The sequence below is a fragment of the Heptranchias perlo genome, chromosome 17 (genome assembly GCF_035084215.1).
Source record: "Heptranchias perlo isolate sHepPer1 chromosome 17, sHepPer1.hap1, whole genome shotgun sequence".
Classification (NCBI taxonomy): domain Eukaryota; kingdom Metazoa; phylum Chordata; class Chondrichthyes; order Hexanchiformes; family Hexanchidae; genus Heptranchias; species Heptranchias perlo.
In genome coordinates, this window is record NC_090341.1 from 52,453,571 (window position 1) to 52,475,450 (window position 21,880).

Sequence of the window (21,880 nt, forward strand, 5' to 3'; positions counted from 1 at the left end):
GGCCTGGCCCAGGAGAGGGATGATGGTGAAAGGGGACATGGAAGCGGGGACACCACTCAAAGCACTCCCACGTCTCACCCGTTGCCCCCCTCTCAACCAGTACCTGCAATGCTGCCTCCTTTCCAGGTGGCTGAGTCTGCCCCTGCACAGGTGCAGGTGGAGCAGTCTTTGGAGGGGCCCTCATGGGCACCGAAACCCAGAGGGCGTCCGCACAAAGCATCTCATCGGTTAGGGCATGGACAAGAGCAACCTACCACTACCTCTGCTGAAGCCACAGGGATAGCACACATAGGGGTTCCTGTAAATGTAAGGCTAAGATTTTGTGAGCACAAAGGGGATGCACAAGAGTGTATGACAGAATGTTGTGTTTTTCATTTAGTTTTGATTTTTTTTGCCAAGCACATTAAAATTTCTTATCACCACTACTGCCACGTCTTTGCAAATCTTGTCTGGTTTGTGCAATAATTCCCTTTCCTGAGGATCACCACGAAGACCCACACCTGATGCCACCCATTGTGTCACTGCAGAGTGGATGTAGGTGTATTTGCAGGGCTCTTTTGTGCAGACGACTGAGAGACGCTGGCGATGTCCCCAGTGACACCCTGGAAGGATCCGGAGGAGAAGTTGTTGAGGGCGGTGGTGACTTTGACAGCGACAGGTAAGAAGACGGTGCTCGGGCCAGCCAGGAGCAGCTCGGCATCAAGGAGGCTGCAGATGTCCACGACTACATGTTGACTGGCTCTGAGCCTTCGTGTGCACTGCTCCTCAGAGAGATCTAGGAAGCTGAGCCTCGGTCTGTAGACCCTGTGGCGAGGGTAGTGCCTTCTGTGACGCATCTCTCTCTGCGGTTGCCCTCCCTCTTGCTGTGCAGGTGGATGTGTCACAGCACTGTGTTGTGGAGCTCAATGCGTCAGAGGTGGACGGCACGGCCGGCAAGGCTGGTGATGCTGTTCGTCCTCCGTTGAGGTCATGACTGCAGCTATGGCGGCCCCCATCTGCAAGATGTACGTTTGAGGGGGCCCGCAAGGTAGGTAAATGTGTCTGCACACCGGAGTTGAGGTTGCGAGTTTGTGAATTTTTGTGTTAGGAGGAGGGTGGTGCAGGCCAAACTTTGTCCAAAGTGACAGAGTGGCCTCCTGCAATGAGTGAGGGTCTCCCACCCCCCACCTGTCAAATGGACCTTTGCAGCTCCCACAGGCTGGTGGCTGCAACATGTCCATTTCAACTGGGAGTGTTTCCCCCAGTACAGGAAACACGCTCAGTTGAAATGAAAATCCCACCCCTCCAAAAATATCCTCCCAATTAGGTCTGCAAACGACCTGAACTATCTAATTAATTGATTTAAGTGGGATCCCGCCGGCTTTAATTGCCAGTGGGAGTCCCGCATGCGGGGGCTGCACATGCATCTAAGCACGTCATTGGGGAACCCGGAAGTGGGTGGGTTGGAGCCGGGCTATGGACCTGCCTCGGGAATCCCGAATTTTAGCAGCCCCCCCGCCACGAATGCACCCGCTCGGACATCCGAAAATCAACCTCAAAGTGTTTTCTGACATCACCCCGAACGGCCTAGCTCTAATTTTAAGGTTATGTCCCCTTGTTCGGGACTCTCCCACAAGAGGGAATAGTTTCTCTCTATCTACCCTATCAAAACCTTTAATCATCTTAAACACTTCAATTAGATCACCCCTTAATCTTCCATATTCAAGAGAATACAAGCCTAGTCTATGCAACATGTCCTCATATTTTGACCCTTTTAGCCCTGGTATAATTCTGGTAATTCTGCACTGCACCCCCTCCAAAGCCAATATATCCTTCCTGAGGTGCAGTGCCCAGAACTGAATGCAGTACTCCAGGTGGGGTCTAACCGGAGCTCAGTACAGCTGTAACATAACGTCCACCCCTTTGTATTCCAGCCCTCTTGAGATAAAGGCCAACATTCCATTAACCTTTTAAATTATTTTTTGTACCTGTCCACTAGTTTTTAGTGATTTCTGTACTTAGACCCCTAAATCTCTCTGCTCATCCACAGTTCCTAGCTTCTCACGATTTAGAAAATACTCCGATCCATCTTTCTTAGATCCAAAGTGGATGACCTCACACTTTCCCAGTTTTGCCCAGTCACTTATTCTATCAATGTCCCTTTGCAACTTTCTGCTCCCATCGACACTATTTGCTGTGCCACCTAACTTGGTGTTGTCAGAAAACTTAGATATATGGCTCTCTATTCTTTCATCCAAGTCATTTATAAATATAGTGAAAAGCTGTGTCTCCATACAGATCCTCGGGGGACACCACAAGTCACATCCTGCCAATTTGAGTACATACCAATTATCCCTACTCCCTGTCTCCTACCTCCTAACCAATTCCCTATCCAAGCCAATGGGTTGCCTCCAATTCCATGTGATCTCATTTTTGTTAACTGTCTCTTATGTGGAACCTTCTGGAAGTCCATATAAATAACATCCATAGACACTCCCTTATCTACCATGTTGGTTACCTCCTCAAAAAATTCAACTAGGTTCATTAGACCTGACTTACCCTTTACAAATCCATGCTGGCTCTCTCTGATCAGCTCATATTTGTCCAAATACTCAGTCACACTCTCCGTAATGACAGATTCTAGTAACTTCCCCACAACTGACGTTAGACTAATAAGCCTATAATTTCCTAGTTTATCTCTCGTACCCTTCTTAAATAGTGGAGTGATATTGGCAGTTTTCCAATCCAAGGGGACAATTCCTGAATCGAGAGGTTTTTGGACTATTATGACTAATGCAGCAACAATTTCTTCACCTACTTCTTTTACTACCCTGGGGTGGAAACCATTGTGTCCTGGAGATTTGTCTATCTTTAATAACATTAGTTTATCCATCACCATGTTTTTACTTATAGCGAATCTAGTTAGCTCTTCCCCTTGATTTATTTTTAGTTTTTAATGCATCTCTGGTATTTTATCCTCATCGTCTACTGTTTTTAGACCAATACAAAATAGCCATTTAGTAAGTCTGCCATTTGCTGATTTCCAATTACAATATCACCTGCATCTGTCATTAAGGGGCCCACATTACTCTTAGCCACCCTCTTTCTCTTAATATATTTGTAAAAATCTTTAGTGTTGTCCTCTATCCCTCGCAAGCTTTTTCTTGTATTCACTTTTTGCAGATCTTACCACTTTCTTTGTATCTCTTTGCTGTTCCTTATATCTCTCCCTGTCCGTGGGATCTCTATGGTTCTTTGCCTTCGTATAAGCCCTTTCTTTTAGTTTTACACTATCTCTCACTTTCCTTGTTGACCAAGATTGTTCAATTACACATGTAGAGCTCTTGCCCTTTAGGGGTATGTACAGGTCTTGTATTCTACCAAATACTTTTTTGAACAACTCCCACTGTTCATCCATAGTTTTATCAGTTAGCAGTTCTGGCCGGTCTATTGTGGTCAATTTCTGCCTCATTCCTCCATAGTCAGCCTTACCTAAATTTAAAACCTTGGTTCGTGACTCACCATTCTCCTCCTCAAACCTAATATTGAATTCTATCATATTATGGTCACTGTTAACTAGGTGTTCCCTCACCGTTAGATTATTGACTAATTCAGGCTCATTGCTCATTAAATCTAAGATGGCCTGTTCTCTTGTTGGTTCATGAATATATTGTTCCAGAAAACTGTCCCAAATGCACTCAAGAAATTCGTTGCATTTGGGACTTGACCTGTTCTGCTTCTCCCAGTCTATGTGAAAATTAAAGTCTCCCATGATTACACAGCAAGGTCCCACAAACAGCAATGAGGTGAATGACCAGTCAATCTATTTTGGTGGTGTTCGTTGAGGGATAAATGTTGGTCAGGCCACAGGAGAACCCCCTGCTCTTTGAAAAAGTGCTATGGGATCTTTTGGACCCACCTGAACAAGTGTTATATTGAGTTACATCGAAACTACGGCACAGAAACAGGCCATTCGGCTCAACAGGTCTATGCCAGCGTTTATGCTCCACACGAGCCTCCTCCCTCCCTACTTCTCCTAACTCCATCAGCATACCCTTCTATTCCTTTCTCCTTCATGTGCTTAAATGTATCTATGCTATTTGCCTCAACTACTCCTTGTGGTAGCACGTTCCACATTCTTAGCACTCTTTGGATAAAGAAGTTTCTCCTGAATTCCCTATTGGATTTACTAGCGACTATTTTATATTTATAACCTCTAGTTTTTGACTTCCCCACAAGTGGAAACATTTCTCTACATCTACCCGATCAAACTCTTTCAGTATCTTAAAGACCTCTATTAAGTCACTCCTCAGCCTTCTCTTTTCTAGAGAAAAGAGCCCCAGTCTGTCCAGCCTTTCCTGATAAGTACATTCTCTCAGTTCTAGTATTATCCTTGTGAATCTTTTTTGCACCCTCTCCAATGCCTCTACATCCTTTCTATAATATGGAGACCAGAACTGTGCAGAGTACTCCAAGTGTGGTCTAACCAAGGTCCTGTACATAACTTCTCTGCTTTTCAATTCTATCCCTCTAGAAATGAACCCCAGTGCTTGATTTGCCTTTTCTATGGCCTTACAAACCTGCCTGATTTGTGTATCTGTATCCCTAGATCCCTTTGCTCCTTTATCCCTCTTACTATCCAAGCAGTATATGGCTTCCTTATTCTTCCTACCAAAATGCACCACCTCACACTTACCTATATTGAAATTCATTTGCCATTTCTGCAAGTTTATTAATGTCCACTTGCATTTTGCCACATTCTTCCTTTGTATTAACTACACCCCCTAATTTGGTGTCATCTGCATACTTTGAAATTGTACTTCCGATTCCCGAATCCAAATCGTTAATGCAAATTGTGAACAACAGTGGTCCCAGGACCGATCCCTGTGGAACACCACTTCCCGCCTTTTACCAGTCTGAGTAGCTACCCTTAACCCCTACTGTCTGTTTTCTGTTTTGTAGCCAGTTTGCTATCCATTCTGCTACCTGTCCCCTGATTCCACATGCTCTTAGTCACCTTACATCTACTGCATGTAATATATTTGGATTTTCAAAAGGCCTTTGATAAATGGTGGACAGGGCCTCGGTTTAACATCTTCATCCAAAAGATGGCACTTCCAGCAACACACCCCTGCCTCAGTACAGAAGTGCCAGCCTAGATTATGTGCTCAAGTCCTGGAGTGGGACTTGAACCCACAACCTTCTGACTCAGAGACTGCTGCCATTGAGCCAAGCTGATTACTTATTCTCTAATTTATTCTCCAATTGTAATCTGTAAAATTTAGTAATAGTAAGGGATGGTAGAAATGGATTTGACAGAAAATATATTTTAAAATCTATATATAACCATTTAGCATTTAAAGAAAGGGGTATTAGCAACACTATTTGATTTTTTTCAGGGAGTTAGGATTCTCTAAAGTAGGACATTTGATATATCATCATACATGGACTGTGGATAGAGTATATAAGCTGAATGGCCTTTCCTCACTCAAAACTTTCCGAAATTCTATAAAGCTTAACACAGCAAAGTTTAACAAGTTCTTTAGGGGTGCTGTATCTAAACATATTTATTAAGTGACAATAACTCTACTGTCCTTATTGGGTTTCAGATACAGCTATTTCTTAGTGATAGCTGGATCAATACATTGAAGAAAGTTCTACGTGCCAGCCTATGGGATGTCCGTAAAGGTTGGTTTAACTTACGTGAGTCTAACTGGGAGGTTTATCGCAAATCTAAGCTGCACATGCTGATGGAAATGATCAAGTATAACCTTCAGGACTCTCTCCGCTACCTTGTGCAAGACTCTCTTATCAACTACACTCAAATGATCCTTGATGGCTGCCATAGTTCCCTCAACTGCTCTGATGATATGGAATGGGGAAAAGATCTTATTAACAGCAATTTCAAGTAAGATTCCCCAAGATAAATTGTACCTGAGCACATTTCCACCCAGTGCTCTGCTTTCAGAACTAAACATTTCCTATTGACTACATCTTTTTATTCCCGTATTTGCTTTGTCGTTTGTTTATACACAGTATAAAATACACCATTTAAGTATGGAAGCAATTAAATGTTTATAATATTTTGAACCAATGATATAAATATAATATTCACTGGTGGTGCTTCTCTTTTTGTTGTTTTTGCTTTTTGCACTCTCTTCTATTTTGTTTTGTTGGAGAAGCAAGAAGGATGTAACTATAATCATGGGTGACTTTAATATACATATAGATTGGTCAAACCAAATTAGCAATAATACTGTGTGGGAGGAATTCCTGGAGTGTGTACATGATGGTTTTCTAGACCAATACATTGAGGAACCAACTAGAGAACAGGCGATCCTAGACTGGGTATTGTGCAATGAGAAAGGATTAATTAACAATCTTGTTGTGCGGGGTCCCTTAGGGAAGAGCGACCATAACATGATAGAATTCCTCATTTAGATGGAGAGTGAAATAGTTGAATCCGAAACTAGGGTCCTGAATCTAAATAAAGGAAATTATGAAAGTATGAGGTGCAAGTTGGCTATGATAGATTGGGGAACTTTACTAAAAGGGATGACGGTGGATAGGCAATGGCTAATATTTAAAGAACGTGTGCAGGAATTACAACAATTATTCATTCCTGTCTGGCGCAAAGATAAAACAGGAAAGGTGGCTCAACCGTGGCTTACAAAAGAAATTAGGGATAGTATTAGATCCAAAGAGGAGGCATATAAAATTGCCAGAAAAAGCGGCAAGACTGAGGATTGGGAGCAGTTCAGAATTCAGTAAAGGAGGATAAAGAGATTGATTAAGAGGGGAAAAATAGAGTATGAGAATAAATTAGCAGGGAACATAAAAACTGACTGTAAAAGCATCTATAAATATGTCAAGAGAGAAAGATTAGTGAAGACAAATGTAGGTCCCTTACAGTCAGAAATGGTGGAAATTATAATGGGGAACAAAGAAATGGCAGAACAATTAAACACATACTTTGGTTCTGTCTTCACAAAGGAGGACACAAATAACCTGCCAGAAATGTTAGGGAACCAAGGGTCTAGTGAGAGGGAGGAACTGAAGGAAACCAGTATTAGTAAAAAAATAGTGCTAGGGAAATTACTGGGGCTAAAGGCTGACAAATCCCCAGGACCTGATAATCTATATCCCAGAATACTAAAGGAAGTGACCCTGAAAATAGTGGATGCATTGGTGATCATCTTCCAAAATTCTATAGACTCTGGAACAGTTCCTGCAGTTTGGAGGGTGGCAAATGTAACGCCACTATTTAAAAAAGGAGAGAGAGAAACAACAGGGAATTTCAGACCAGTTAGCCTAACATCAGTAGTGGGGAAAATGCTAGAGTCTATTATAAAAGATATGATAACAGAACACTTGGAGGGCATTAATGGGATTGGACAAAGTCAGCATGGGTTTATGAAAGGGAAATCGTGCTTAACAAATCTACTGAAGTCTTTTGAGGATGTAACTAGTAGAATAGATAGGAGAGAAACTGTGGATGTGGTGTATTTGGATTTTCAGAAGGTTTTTGATAAGGTCCCACACAAGAGGTTAGTGTGCAAAATTAAAGCACATGGGATTGGGGGGAATATACTGGCATGGATTGAGAATTGGTTGACAGACAGGAAACAGAGAGTAGGAATAAACGGGTCTTTTTCCGCGTGGCAGGCAGTGACTAGTGGGATACCGCAGGGATCGGTGCTTGGGCCCCAGCTATTCACAATATGTATCAATGATTTGGATGAGGGAACGGAATGTAACATTTCCAAGTTTGCAGACGACACAAAGCTGGGGTGGAACGTGAGCTGTGAGGAGGATGCAAAGAGGCTCCAATGTGATTTAGACAAGTTGGGTGAGTGGGCAGGAACATGGCAGATGCAGTATAACGTGGATAAATGTGAGGTTATCCACTTTGGTTGTAAAAACAGAAAGGCAGATTATTATCTGAATGGTGATAGATTGGGAAAAGGGGAGGTGCAACGAGACCTGGGTGTCCTTGTACACCAATCGCAGAAAGCGAGCATTCAGGTGCAGCAAGCAGTTAGGAAGGCGAATGGTATGTTGGCCTTCATTGCAAGAGGATTTGAGTACAGGAGCAGGGATGTCTTACTGCAGTTATACAGGGCCTTGGTGAGACCACATCTGGAGTACTGTGTGCAGTTTTGGTCTCCTTATCTGAGGAAGGATGTCCTTGCCATGGAGGGAGTGCAACAAAGGTTTACCAGATTGATTCCTGGGATAGCAGGACTGATGTATGAGGAGAGATTGGTTTGACTAGGCCTATATTCACTAGAGTTTAGAAGAATGAGAAGCGGTCTCACCGAAACATATAAAATTCTAACAGGACTAGACAGACTAGATGCAGGGAGGACGTTCCCGATGGTTGGGGAGTCCAGAACCAGGGGTCACAGTCTCAGAATACGGGGTATGCCATTTAGAACCGAGATGAGGAGAAATTTCTTCAGTCAGAGGGTAGTGAACCTATGAATTCTCTACCACAGAAGGCAGTGGAGGCCAAATCATTAGATGTATTCAAGAAGGAGATAGATATATTTCTTAATGCTAAAGGGATTAAGGGAAATGGGGAAAAAGCAGGAACAGGGTACTGAGTTAGACGATCAGCCATGATCATATTGAATGGCGGAGCAGGCCCGAAGGGCCGAATGGTCTACTCTTGCTCCTATTTTCTATGTTTCTCTGTTTCTATGTTTTATTTGCCACATTGTTTCTCTCCATCTTTTTTTGTTTCTTCATTTTGCCAAGAGGAACTGGCTTAGAAAAGTTGCTGAGCCTGAATTAACATATATTGTTGAAATGGTACATTGACTAAACCACCCTAAAATGTGATGGCACTGTTGGATTCAAGAAATCCTTCAAACTAGTTCCTTCAGTGATGCCACCAGTTCTTAGTTGTTTGAAGCAGGCTGGCCGCAGACACCCACAGGTCTTGCCATGGTGCTCTCTCCTCTGTCAGCTCATGTATCTTTCTGCCATCACCCATCACCCCAGCGCTTGCTGACCTACATCGGCTCCCGGTTCAGCAAAGCCTCGATTTTAAAATTCTCATCCTTGTGTTCAAATCCCTCCATGACCTCAGTCCTCCCTATATCTGCAACCTCCTTCAGCCCTACAACTCTCCGAGATCTCTGTGTTCCTCCAACCCCCACCTCTCCACCTTTAAGGCGTTCCTTAAAACCTACCTCTTTGACCAAGCTTTGGTCACCTTTCCTAATGTCTCCTTCTTTGGCTTGGTGTCACTTTATGTCTGATTACGCTCCTGTAAAGCGCCGTGGGATGTTTTACTACTTTAAAGGTGTTGCGTAAATGCAAGTTGTTGTTGTTGCCTGCTGTCACTTTCTCATTCAGGCCTTACTGTGCACAGTTTCAGCACTTTAGATTTGGCTCTCTGTGCAGGCTTTTCCAGCTGGGAGATATTCCATCACCTTTCGCCGAGGACCCAGCTTTTCAGTCGCACAGCCTCCTATCGTGAAGCACCCAGATCCTTAGTCATCATGCTGATAGACTAAGAGTTCAGCGAGAAGGGCAAGATCACCAGCATATTTCAGGATCACTAATAAATAGCATAGCAGAGAGATATTTAAAAAAGCCACAGAATTTACAGAATTGGACTGAATTAGTGCTTAAAACAAAGCATGCCAGACTTATTCATTCATTATCCATTGCTGCAGCTGCTTCAATATCTTTTATTCTGAGTTCTCAGCGATTAAAATAATTGCTGAATGACACAGCTGTGTTTCAGAGTCCGACGGTGCTGACCGATCACCCACTTGCCGCACTTCACAAAGTCGTCAGGATTTGGTTTGTTGATTGTCTCATCTTTCAGAATGTAGATAGTTTGTTTGTTTTTGTGTGTTTCAGGCCCAGGAAACTGCCTATCTTTATTCTGGATCTCATTCTGGATAGTAGCGGGGTGCACTTCAGCACAGCATTGGAGAAGTTTAGATCTGTTCTACTGGTTCTGTTTGACAAAGCAATCATGGCCACACAGCATGTTCCTCATATAGAAAAGGTAAAATGGATAGATTGTAGTTTTATGCAGAGCTTTACCTCAGACAATTTAATAGGTGCGGTAGAATTCATGACAGAGCAGATTGTACATAGTCTATGGAAGCACCAGGCTTGATGAAATGAATCTCCTTTTATTTTACTGATAACAATTTATATTTATATCAGCTCACCATGGAGGCAAACATCTCAGAACTTTACAAGCTGGAACTGAAGAGGGCTGTTGGTTTCCCTTAAAGCACCTTATTTGTTTTCTTTTAATAACAGTTTGAGGCACCTATTAGGAAGAGAGGACTTCCAAGGTGGAAAACCATTTTTTAAAAAAAGGATCTCCCCAATTCCTAATGATTTTTAATTTTTATTGTATTATTTAGTTTGTCCTGGAGGGCATGTTCTAAATGGGTGCTGAGGGTCTGGAATACCGCTCACGCACTGCAGTTGCATTATGTAGAAGACCTTTAATTAACATTAAAATTGGGACCTTGATGAGCCTTGCATAGAATTTTACAGCACAGAAATAGGCCATTCAGCCCAACTGGTCTATTCCGGTGTTTATGCTCCGCATGAGCCTCCTCCCACCTTACTTCATCTCGCCCTATCAGCATATCCTTCTATTCCTTTCTCCCTCATGTATTTATCTGCTTCCCCTTAATTCCCTTGTGCACAGTCTGTGTGCAGGCTCCTAGCGTACTACATGTTGGTCAAGCACCTAGGCATGTGCCATGCAATTCGGGTGCAGATGATGCCTCAGATAATACCGTGCTCCCATGACTGTGGTGCTTCAGGCACATCCCATTGCATTATTGGCCACATAATTGCCTTCTTCCTTCCTAATGATTTTTATTTTTTTTGTTATATTATTCAGTTTGTCCTGGAGGAAATGTTTCAAAGTGGAACACCACTACTGGAGTCTGTGTGGCATAACGAGCCACCCGTACAAGAGTTGCGAAATACAATAAAAAATGCCATCACAAAAGCACTGATACCCCTGAAAAGCTATGCCAAGGAATATGAAAAATATATGGAGCTCAACGAGTTGGATATTGACAACTATGTAAAGTCAGTAAAGATATATAATCAGGATATATTACAATTAATGTAATTTATTGATTAGGATTTATACTAAGAGGGCATGATTGCGACCTACCCCCATTGGCTCAGCAGGTAAGTGCACCACACAGTGTTGTATTCAACATACAGATCAGGAAGATCCTAGATTTGATCCTTGGTCTGTTCGAAGTTGACTGAGCTTGGGTTTGGCAACAGTGAGGACACAACAGTTGGCTACAGCGTGCTCAAGCAAGGGTTCCTTCTCCTGATTGCAGTTCAGTGATCCCTGTTGGAAAGTGGGGCCCCTACAGTCAAACACCTGGGGCCTGATTTTAGCAGGCCTGCGGGTTTCCGGCGGGTTGGGTTTCGGGTGCGTGGCCTCCGCGCCCGGTGAAATTAGTGGGTTGCCCGCGCGATCGTAGCAGGCAATCCACTAATTGGATTCACTTACCTGCTCCTCCGGGGTCCGCGCTGCTGGTCTGCGCGTCGGGCGGGCTGCGCATGCGCAGTACGATCTGTCAGCTGGAGGCTCTCTAGTTAAAGGGGCAGTCCTCCACTGACAGATGCTGCAACCAATGGAACAAATTACAGCATGGAGCAGCCCAGGGGGAAGGCTGCTCCCAGTTTAATGATGCCTCACCCCAGGTATCATCAGATGGGGTGAGGAGGAGGGGGAGGACAGAGATCTTCCACCCGGCGGGCGGGAGGAAGCGGCCTGCCTCTACCACCAAGAAGGCCTGGCTCGAGGTGGCAGAGGGGGTCACCTGCACCACCAACATATCGCCCACCTGCATACAGTGCAGGATGCGCTCCAATGACCGCAGTAGGTCAGCCACAGTGAGAACACGTAGTCTTTCCCCTACAATCCGTCTGCCACAACACTGCCCCCACCCCACATCTCCTTCGGCACCGCCAACACTACTCTGTCACATCACCCCTCATACCCACTCAAACCCCATCCTCATCTTACCTGAACCTACTCACCTCGCCAGTACTCACCCCGCCACTAACACGCAACCCAATCCTCATACAATCTCATGGCTCTATCCCATACTCACCCTCTCGTGCATCTCCCTCACGGCCAGCCTCACTCAACCTGCCACCACCTGTGCTGCAGCCACAGGGCATGCATCGCATATGTGCAGTAGGCAGCGTACGGCAAACGTGTCGTGAGCATGAAGGGGATGCACAAGGGTGTCTGAGGGTTTGCCATGGGTGTTACCTATATTGAATTTCAGAGCAACAAACATCACACATTATATTGGCACCAGCACTGCCATGTCTCCGCGAATCCTGTCTGTTGTGTGCAATAATGCCCGCTCCTGGGTATCACTATGAGGACCCACCACTGATGCCACCCATTGTGTCACTGCAGAGTAGGTGCAGGTGTATTTGCAGGGCTCTTCCGCGCAGACGACTGAGAGACATCGGCGGTGTACCCGGCTGCACCCTGGAAGGATGCGGAGGAGAAGTTGTGGAGGGCAATGGTGACTTTGGCAGCGACAGGTAAGCAGATGGTGCTGGGGCCAGCCAGGAGCAGCTCGGCATGAAAGAGCCTGCAGATGTCCACGGCTACATGTCGAGTGAATCTGCGCCTCCGTGTGCACTGCTGCTCGGAGAGGTCCGGGGAGCTGCGCCTCGGTCTGTGGACCCTGTGGCGAGGGTAGTGCCCTCTGCGACGCGTCTCTCTCTGCGGTAGCCCTCCCTCCTGCTGTACAGGTGGATGTGTCACAGCACTCTGTTGTGGAGCTCCACGTGTCAGAGGTGGACGGCGTGGATGGTGAGGCTGGTGATGCTGTTCGCCCTCCGAGGGGGTCATGACTGCAGCTACGGCGGCCCCCATCCGCAATATGTACATCTGAGGGGGTCCGCAAGGTAGGCACGTGTCTCCGGACCCCGGGGTGAGTGTGCAGGTTGGTGACTTTGACCGTCCGGAGGGGGGTGGTGGAGGCCACACTTTGTCCCAAGTGACAGAGCGGCCTCCTGCAATGGGTGAGGGTCTCCCCCCGCCCCCCCCACCTGTCAAATGGACCTTTGCAGCTGCCACAGGCTGACGGCTGCAACACGTCCAGTTCAACTAGGACTGTTTCCCCCAGTGTGTGAAACAGTCCCATGTTTCCCCAAAATCACACACAGTCCCTTAATCAGGTCAGTTAATGACCTGAACAAGCAAAATAAATAACCTCAAGTGGCATCCCGCTGGCTTTAATTGCCTGCGGGATTCCCACCAGCGGGGGCCACGCACGCACCCCCGCACGTCATCGGGGAACCCGGAAGTGGGCAGGATCGTGGCGCGATCCGGTCACGTGACTGGATATCGGGATTTTCGGGGCCCCCCCGCTGGAAACCCACAGGAAACCCGACGGTAAAATCGAGCCCCTGGTAACTAACTCTCACTATCTAAGCTAACAAATGAAGGATGGCCATTTGGAAGAGGCAATGGAGAGCCACAGACCCTCTGGAAACTTTAGTCCAGCAAAAGTGATGTGCCTAGAATTTCCGCAAGGGTTCTCCCGAACTCCTGCTGTAGACACCTTGGAGAAATGGTATAATGGCTTATACTATGGGCCTTAGCTCCTCACCTATATTTCTCAATAAAAAATGGTAAATGCACTGATTGTAACCTGGGTAGATAGAAATAACAATTGAACTGCAGCAAAATCGATCAACTGTTGCTTTCTTGTACTTTGCAAGAAGTCTTCTGTCAGTCTAGCTTAGAGAAGTTTACTGTTGTTATTTTATTTGGCTATCATACAGTAATGTGACGCATTGAAATGCCAAAATACAGAAAGCACCACAAGTGGTGGGATGCAGGCTCAATCCACAACTTTGCTGCATTTTTGATCTCAGCTGCTGTGTTGAGGGGAGGTACTATGTGAAGGCCTGATGCTCCTCCTTTCAATGCAGCATTGTTGGAGGCCCATGAAGTGGTTCTCTCTCCAAGTCCTTTCGCCCGCAGTTTGTGAAGAGAAATATAGAGGGAGATTATCTTGGAATAAGTGAAGGTTTTTATTTCATTTTTGCAATTTAATTTTTAACACATTATAAAATTACTTTGCCTCCTTCCCTGTTGGAGATAATGTCAGAAAGCAGATCTAATCTATGGGCCACATGCATCCTCCAAAGCTCCAGTGACAGCCTCCTGCAGTCCACTCCTGAAATAAAGCAGCAAATTACAGTTTGTTTGTAACTTCCCTCTGGGAGGGAGTTTTGAATTGGGTGCTTTGTATTATAATTCTTACATGTGGGTTGAGGGTTCCATGGTACACAATTAAATGGCCCTCAAATACAAAATGTTTAGACACTCCTGTAATTGAGGGATGTGTTTTGATGTGCTGAATGGCCTTTTCTCATCCTAGACTTTTCCTACCAAATGTCTAGCCTCTGCCCAATTCCTTCCCATGATTGAATGGAATGCACCATTTGAGGAATTGCAAGCATAAGCCCCATCACTCCACCCAAAAGCACAATGCATTGGAGCACCAACATGCTATGCTGCTGTCTGTCCATTGTGTTCTGCCCCAGGGGCAAGTTCTAACTCCAGTTTCACACATGAGATTTTTGAGCCACTTACCAGGGAAGAGTAGCTGAGGTGGTTTCCCATTGCCTTTCTCATGTTTTTTTTAATCTTCAGAGTATCTTCTGCTAGGTGGGCTGCAACCAAAGCTAAAGAGCCCCACCTACCCTTTGCGATAACGAAAGCCACCTGTAGAATCCATCAGATTCAAGTACTCCTGCTGGATACCAGCCCAGTATTCAGAGTCAACGCTCCGGTCCCCATTCACCAGGGCTGTCTGGAATGGGGCTTGAACCCAACTCTTTTGACTGTCAGTCATTAATATGCACTGAGCCAGTGGTCACTCTGTCCGGACACGAGTCTCCCGCTGGATGTCAACCCACTATTTAGAGACCATATCCTAGTCTCCACTCGAGAGTGGGACTTGAACCCTTCACTTTCTGACTCAGAGACATGAATGCTCCCACTAAGCCAAAGGCTCACTCCCTATATCCCATAAATTTTCTTAGTGGCTCAAATACAGGTTGGGTAGATCCACAAAAGGTAATTTTATTTATTAAAGCATCTCAGGTGGTAATGTTTCAATTTCTAATATCTGCACTTTTTAATTGTTTGTGTTACAAACTGTAGAACCTTTAGTAGTCAGGATCCTACAGTTCATGAGGTGAAACAACAAGTGGAGCTGCATTTGAAGGAGAAAATAAGCATAAATAGTGCGATTCCTAACACTATCATCATTGGGCCCTTTAACATCAACGTGGAGACATTGCGGACCAACCTCGCCAAGAAATGCAATGGTTTGGCCCAAGCTGTGTTGAAAATGTTTGCCAAAAAACTTCAGACGCAAGTGGAAGCGGTAAGGTTTTTTTAATCATGTTTTCATTTACTGTGATACTAAACAACTATAGTCACTTAATTCCAAATTGTCCATTAGTCTGGTTTATTGAACCAGCTCTGTTCTAACGTTGTATGATGTGCATATGAATTCATTCCAAGATTTGTTGTTGTTCCTTTGCTTTTAGATGAACAAATAATTGGGCATGATTCCACACAGTAATTTAAATCAATGAATTCAGATGATTTATATATAGAATAATGGATACCCAAGAATTTGTTACAGGCTGGAATCTAATCAAGGAATTTGAATAGTTTATATATGGAACAACAGATACATGGGAGTGGGATACAGACTGGAATCTAATCAGGGGTTTGCATGTTTTATATATAAAATAACAGATACCTCAGATTGTGTTCTGGGCTGTAATCTAATCAAGGGTTTTTGGATGGTTTACATATGGAGAAATGGATGTCTGAGGGGATTAGAATGCCTAGAGTTAAGTGATACAGGCAAAGGAATGTCCAGTGGGAGTATTTTCTATTCAAAGTACTTCTCCCTTGCTGTACTGTTGAAGTGGCATCTTTCAAATGAGACATTAAACCGAGACCCCGTTTACCCTCTCAGATTGACATTAAAGATCCCGCGGCACTATTCGCAGAAGAGCGGAAGAGTTCTCTCCGGTGTCCTGGCCAATATTTATCCCTCAACAAACATCAAAAAAACAAATTATCTGGTCATTTATCTTATTGCTATTTGTGAGACCTTGCTGTGTGCAAATTTTGCCTACATATCAACAGTGACTACACTTCAAAAGTACTTCATTGGCTGTAAAACACTTTGAGCAGTCCTGAGGACATGAAAGGTGCTATATAAACACAAGTTCTTTCTAAATTTCTTCCCCAGCAATGCCTAAGACCCAATCCAAAGCAGCCTTAGGCGAGAGGTGAGATGCTTCTCCCTGGGGAGGGAAGCAAAATTGGAATACATGGCAACCTACAGAACTGTTATGCATCTTTTAGTAGTACTAGTGGAGGCCTGATAACAGGTTGTCTACCTGTTAGCTTAATTTAGAAGGGAAGCTAAGAAAGCATGGAAAAACAATTTATAAAATTGGTGGGGAAATCATTAAAAAAATCATTATTTTAATTTCTGTGTAATGATTCAGTGTGATTTCTATCCTTTAGATCAATAGCGATTTTGCAATGGTCAATAGGAAATTGTTTGACAAGGCCAACAACATTGAAGACTTGACAGAGCACCGAGAATGGATGAAGAAAGTTCCTGAAATGCTGAGAGCAAATGAGGTAAGAACATATAAAAACGTGGAACAAGAAAAGGCCATTCAGCCCATCAAGCCCCTTCCTTACATGTACAATCTACCCCACCATGGATTCTGCTCCACCCATTTAATCTCCTGAGGGAAAGTTCTGCATCAATATTTCTTGATCCATTGAGTAATCCATTGAGCCATTGAGTAAAACTGCAGAATATTAATCCATAATTGCATCTCCACTATTCAATGCTGATTGGCTACCCCACCCCAGACAGCAAATCTGGTTTGGTGCCTTCCAAACCCTGTCCCAGCAACACAGGAGCCATTGTGTTGTAGATGGGGCAACAGGAATAATTTATATGATCCTTTCATCTCTTTCCAATTAAATCTGATTTCTTTTTTAGTTTTTAAACTTAATTTTTACATAGGTATACATACTTCAATTCACATTTCTCTGTCTCTGTATGTAGCCCTGATATTATCGCTCACCATGAAACTGGAATTCCTCTCATTGCAAACATTAGCAATAATGTGGCTTTCCGCGACTGGTGGGCACTGCAGGGGCTTGATTGCATCCTGGATCCTCATAATAAAATTATTATTTGACACATATTTTGTTTTTTTTGATTTGCTGCACATAAAACACACCCTAACCCCCCTTATAAAAAGGGGGGCCTAAAACACACACAAAAAAAGAAGAAATTTAAAAAATGAGCAATAATGTGAGTGGTGGTGAAAATTCAGGCAGTTAGTGCTAATGGACCAGTGAAAGCCATTCTGGTCTTGTTAAGGGCTTGTTAAAGGCTAATGAAGGGAAGGGTGTCTCAATTGTCTGGCCATTTGAAGCTTCTCAACAATTGATTCGTTAACTACGGTTCAGGCCAGGAGATGTAGAATTAGCAGAATAGGCAGAGGCAAAATAGTTGTTCATATATTCAGTCTGCTGGGCAGCACAGGTGCATGCCGCACACTCTAGGGGAAGAAGATATAAACATCTAGATATTTGGTTACATTTGCAAATTAATATGCTATTCTACTTTAAAGTCAACTGACCAGAACTGCATAGTGGAGGTATAAAGAAGGATAGATATACTGTAGCCTTAAACTTAGTAAGCATTTAAAAAAATATAGTTAAACATTCACTTATATGTTATTAAAACTAACCTTTCCATGATAACTAATTTAGCTGAGTTAAGACTGGTCTCAAACTATTAGTTTACTCATTAGGGAGTAAGTTTATATGAGTTAGTGATCTCAGCGCAAAGCTTTGAACAACATATTTGGAAGGTCGGCATGCCCGACTTGCAGCCTTTATGACTTTCTGTCCATTAAAACTACTGAAAGGGATGCTGACCACGGTGCCAGAATTCGCAATATGTGCTTGCATCGCACCAAGCTTTCTGATGGGAGAACTAGCTTATAAATTTACCCCAATGTCCCACTTATCATTTCATGAACTTACGACATCCAATATACTATTTGGCTGGTCTAAATTAGAAGTGACAGAAGATTCAGGTTAATTATCAGTAGTGAAGTACAGGCCAATCACCACAATCTGGAGCCTGTTCCATTTCCAGCGGGCAATTGAGAACTTATTAATGTGTATTCACTTGCCCTGAAATTTTTTTCCATATGTTTCTTTGCTTTTCACTTTTAACGGTTTCCATGAACAAACAAAAGCACTGCTAATATGATCACCCTGGACTTTTCAAGGATCAACTGTAGTACTGTGATGGTGAGCTGTCGCATTGCATATGTCAAAGAGGGACCTAACACTTGTTTTAGGACCCCCTCAGGGAAATTGTGCTGCCCCGAGTGGAGCAGGCGTGGGCTTGTTCGGCTCCATTCATGTTTTACTGCATGGATGCGGCCTAGCCAGTGGCTGCCACCAAAAAGATAAGTACATTTAAAAATTTTTTTAATGTGGAGCCAGGAGGAGCAGTAGTGCTCTGCCATTCAGATAGGGGGAGCCAGTGGCCCTTATCGAACCAAAGAGGGAGGAATTTTTTGGGGGGTTTTCCCCAAAATAAAATTGAGACCTTCTCTCTAACTTTGCCAGGAAATATTTTTGGGGCCTTGGGAAGGGTCTATGCAGATTCTATGCCTGCTCTCAACAGGCATGTCTTCTGCTGGGCTGAAGGAGGGTATATGGGTGGAATTCCCTGGGTAGCCTGGGAACACCCCCAGGCACACCTCCGAAGGTGCTGGTAGACGCAAGGGGAGGGCGCAGAAGACTCATCTGCAAAAAGACGATTGAGATTTTGGAATACATTTTCAATGCAGTGGAAACCCAGCAGATCCAGGTTCTGCCCTATATTCTTGGCTTCACCCCAGTTTCACCCTTTTTTCTAATATCTGTTTTAAATTTGGGATACGGTTTCACAGGCCCTGGCAGCCCTCCGGTACTTTGCCCATTCCTTATATGTGAGCCTACACAGTGAGGCTATTTAACCACGGAGGCAAACATAGTCCAACCTGATCTTGTGCTTCCCCTAACATACACGGGCACTTTCCAGCAGGGATCGATGCATTACAATCAGAAGCAGCAATCTTGTCCAATTTTCCTCCTTCTAGCTTGGGGGCACAGAGGACAATTGAAGACTCCGAATGCTGCCCTGGCTGAGAAGAACTAACTCAGCACAGACCAGGGATTAACCTGGGTTCTTCTAATCCATATGGTTTAGAATGGGAGGACCCTAGGCAAGACAGAGGGTCAGAGGGATCTTGGTGTGCAAGTTCACAGATCCCTGAAGGCAGCGGAACAGGTAGATAAGGTGGTAAAGAAGGCATATGGGATACTTGCCTTTATTAGCCGAGGCATAGAATATAAGAGCAAGGAGGTTATGATGGAGCTGTATAAAACACTGGTTAGGCCACAGCTGGAGTACTGTGTGCAGTTCTGGTCGCCGCACTACAGGAAGGATGTGATTGCTTTGGAGAGGGTGCAGAGGAGATTCACCAGGATGTTACCAGGGCTGGAGCGCTTCAGCTATGAAGAGAGACTGGGAAGATTGGGTTTGTTTTCCTTGGAGCAGAGGAGGCTGAGGGGGGACATGATTGAGGTGTACAAAATTATGAGGGGCACAGATAGGATGGATACTAAGGAGCTTTTTCCCTTCGTTGAGGGTTCTATAACAAGGGGGCATAGATTCAAGGTAAAAGGCGGGAGGATTAGAGGGGATTTGAGAAAGAACTTTTTCACCCAGAGGGTGGTTGGAGTCTGGAACTCACTGCCTGAAAGGGTTGTGGAGGCAGGAACCCTCACAACATTCAAGAAGCATTTGGATGAGCACTTGAAATGCCATAGCATACAAGGCTACGGACCAAATGCTGGAATATGGGATTAGATTAGACAGGGCTGATGGCCGGCGCGGACACGATGGGCCGAAGGGCCTCTATCCGTGCTGTATAACTCTATGACTCTATGACTCTATAATACGATACTCAGTGCTTTATTCCCTTATCGATCAGGGGCTGGCATCGCGGGTTTATTTAAGTGAAGTGCTCATTGTTGTACTGTTGATTAAGTTATAAAAAGAAATAGCACATTAGGATTTTATTAATTTTTATTTATTGTTCCCACTACAGGAATTAACAAACAAAATCATAGTTGATTACGATATCTTTGATGAATTCTACTACAACCTTTCCGATGAAGATTTTGAAGCTAAGTAAGTACTACAAGTTTTGAAAGTATTATGAACCCTAAATTGTTTAAAACTATAAAAAGCTCCACATGGCACCTGCTGAGGGTGGTGCTCCAATAACCTATGCTGAGAAATGATAAGACACAGGTTGGTACCCACCTACTGTTGCCCACATGGAATCTATCCCACTCCTTCCGACTGGCTCAACAGCGGTAATAGCAGAGGAGTAAGAAGAGGTCAGTAGCCCAGTCTCTGAGCCCAGTGAATAGTCACTGGCAGAAAGCGACCTGAAGCAGAGAATAATTAAAATTAGGGGGGAAAATAAACATTGTTATATTTTAAAGGCAACAGGTCCTACACAGTGGAAGTTCGATTTTTTTTTTTGTTAATTGGTTTCAAACAACAGGTGTGTAAAGTAATCTGACAGCTGCCAATGCTGGACAATGCACTGCTATATCCAAGATCAAATTCCAGGCACAAGGGAAATTCCATCTTAAACTTGCAAGAGGGGAAGAGTATGCCACTCTTTGCTGGGCCATAAGGAAGGGGCTATGGGCATGCAGCAGCAGGAGGAGGAAAAATGTCTGTGGAGGAACAGCTATCTGCACTGCTGACACATACATCCTCATAGGTACGCCAGCTATATGGACAGCATCTGGCATGTGCCTTGACCAAGCATGCAAAATTATGAAAATCACAATAAATATAAGTATATTACTTCAAACACAAGATGGGAGATCCGAAGTTAGGGCTTCAATCACAGGAAGAGGGATCCAGGGTTTTAACTGAAGGATAAGCATTCGGTTGGATTTCATGGCCTAGATTTTCCTCATGTTTGCCACCCGTTTTCGGGGCAGAGGGAAGTGGGAAATGGGTCGAGGAGTCATTGTGGCAAATCCCTGCCTGTAAAAAGCCCCAGGGAAATTGTTTTCAGTGTGAGTTGTGGGCAGGTGGCAGTGTACACGGAAATACTGCCCACCACTGGTAAACCCGACACAAATGGAGCTTCAAAGTCTAACATTGAAATTTCCATCCTTGCTGCCTATGGCCTGCCTCCAAAAATGACTGCCGATATAAAAGAGCCATTTTGGATTACTAGGCAGCTGCAACAGATGGAATTGGAGTTAAATGCCACTTTCTGAGGATTTTGTTAGGTTCTACTTTGCTGCTGAATACATTTCTTCTGCTTTTTTCATCTCAAGACTGCAAATAGGTTTAGCTTTGTTCCTGGTGCTGTGGTCCTTCATTTGTTTTCATCTTAATGCATTCACCACAAGAGACAATGGTGTTCCCCTTAGTAATTCCCCTTCACCTCTGCCATGACGAGGAAGAAGTGGAGCTGCACAGGGAGGTCAAACTTATCAGGCATAATAGGAGCCATCTGGCACCCACCAGTGGGTACCCGTGCCTCCATGTGTACAAATCATCTTCACTTTCAGCAATGCTTGAGAAGGCTGCACTTCCCTCATGAATTAATAACAGAGTTGTGTCATCCATTTACGTTGGACCTGGAGCCCATGTCTACCAAAGGCAGACAGTCTACAGTTTACAGG

At 44.2% G+C, this 21,880-nt stretch overlaps 1 protein-coding gene across 1 annotated transcript in view; it reads left to right on the plus strand.

Annotated features, from left to right (window-relative positions):
• The window catches only part of dnah1 (dynein, axonemal, heavy chain 1), a 333,655-nt gene that overhangs the window by 35,163 nt on the left and 276,612 nt on the right, over positions 1-21,880 (plus strand). The window contains exons 11-16 of the mRNA XM_067999000.1: positions 5,589-5,887; positions 9,856-10,006; positions 10,868-11,061; positions 15,200-15,425; positions 16,592-16,711; positions 20,269-20,351. Of these exons, the coding sequence (XP_067855101.1) occupies positions 5,589-5,887; positions 9,856-10,006; positions 10,868-11,061; positions 15,200-15,425; positions 16,592-16,711; positions 20,269-20,351 (1,073 nt within the window). The remainder of the gene's footprint in view (positions 1-5,588; positions 5,888-9,855; positions 10,007-10,867; positions 11,062-15,199; positions 15,426-16,591; positions 16,712-20,268; positions 20,352-21,880) is intronic.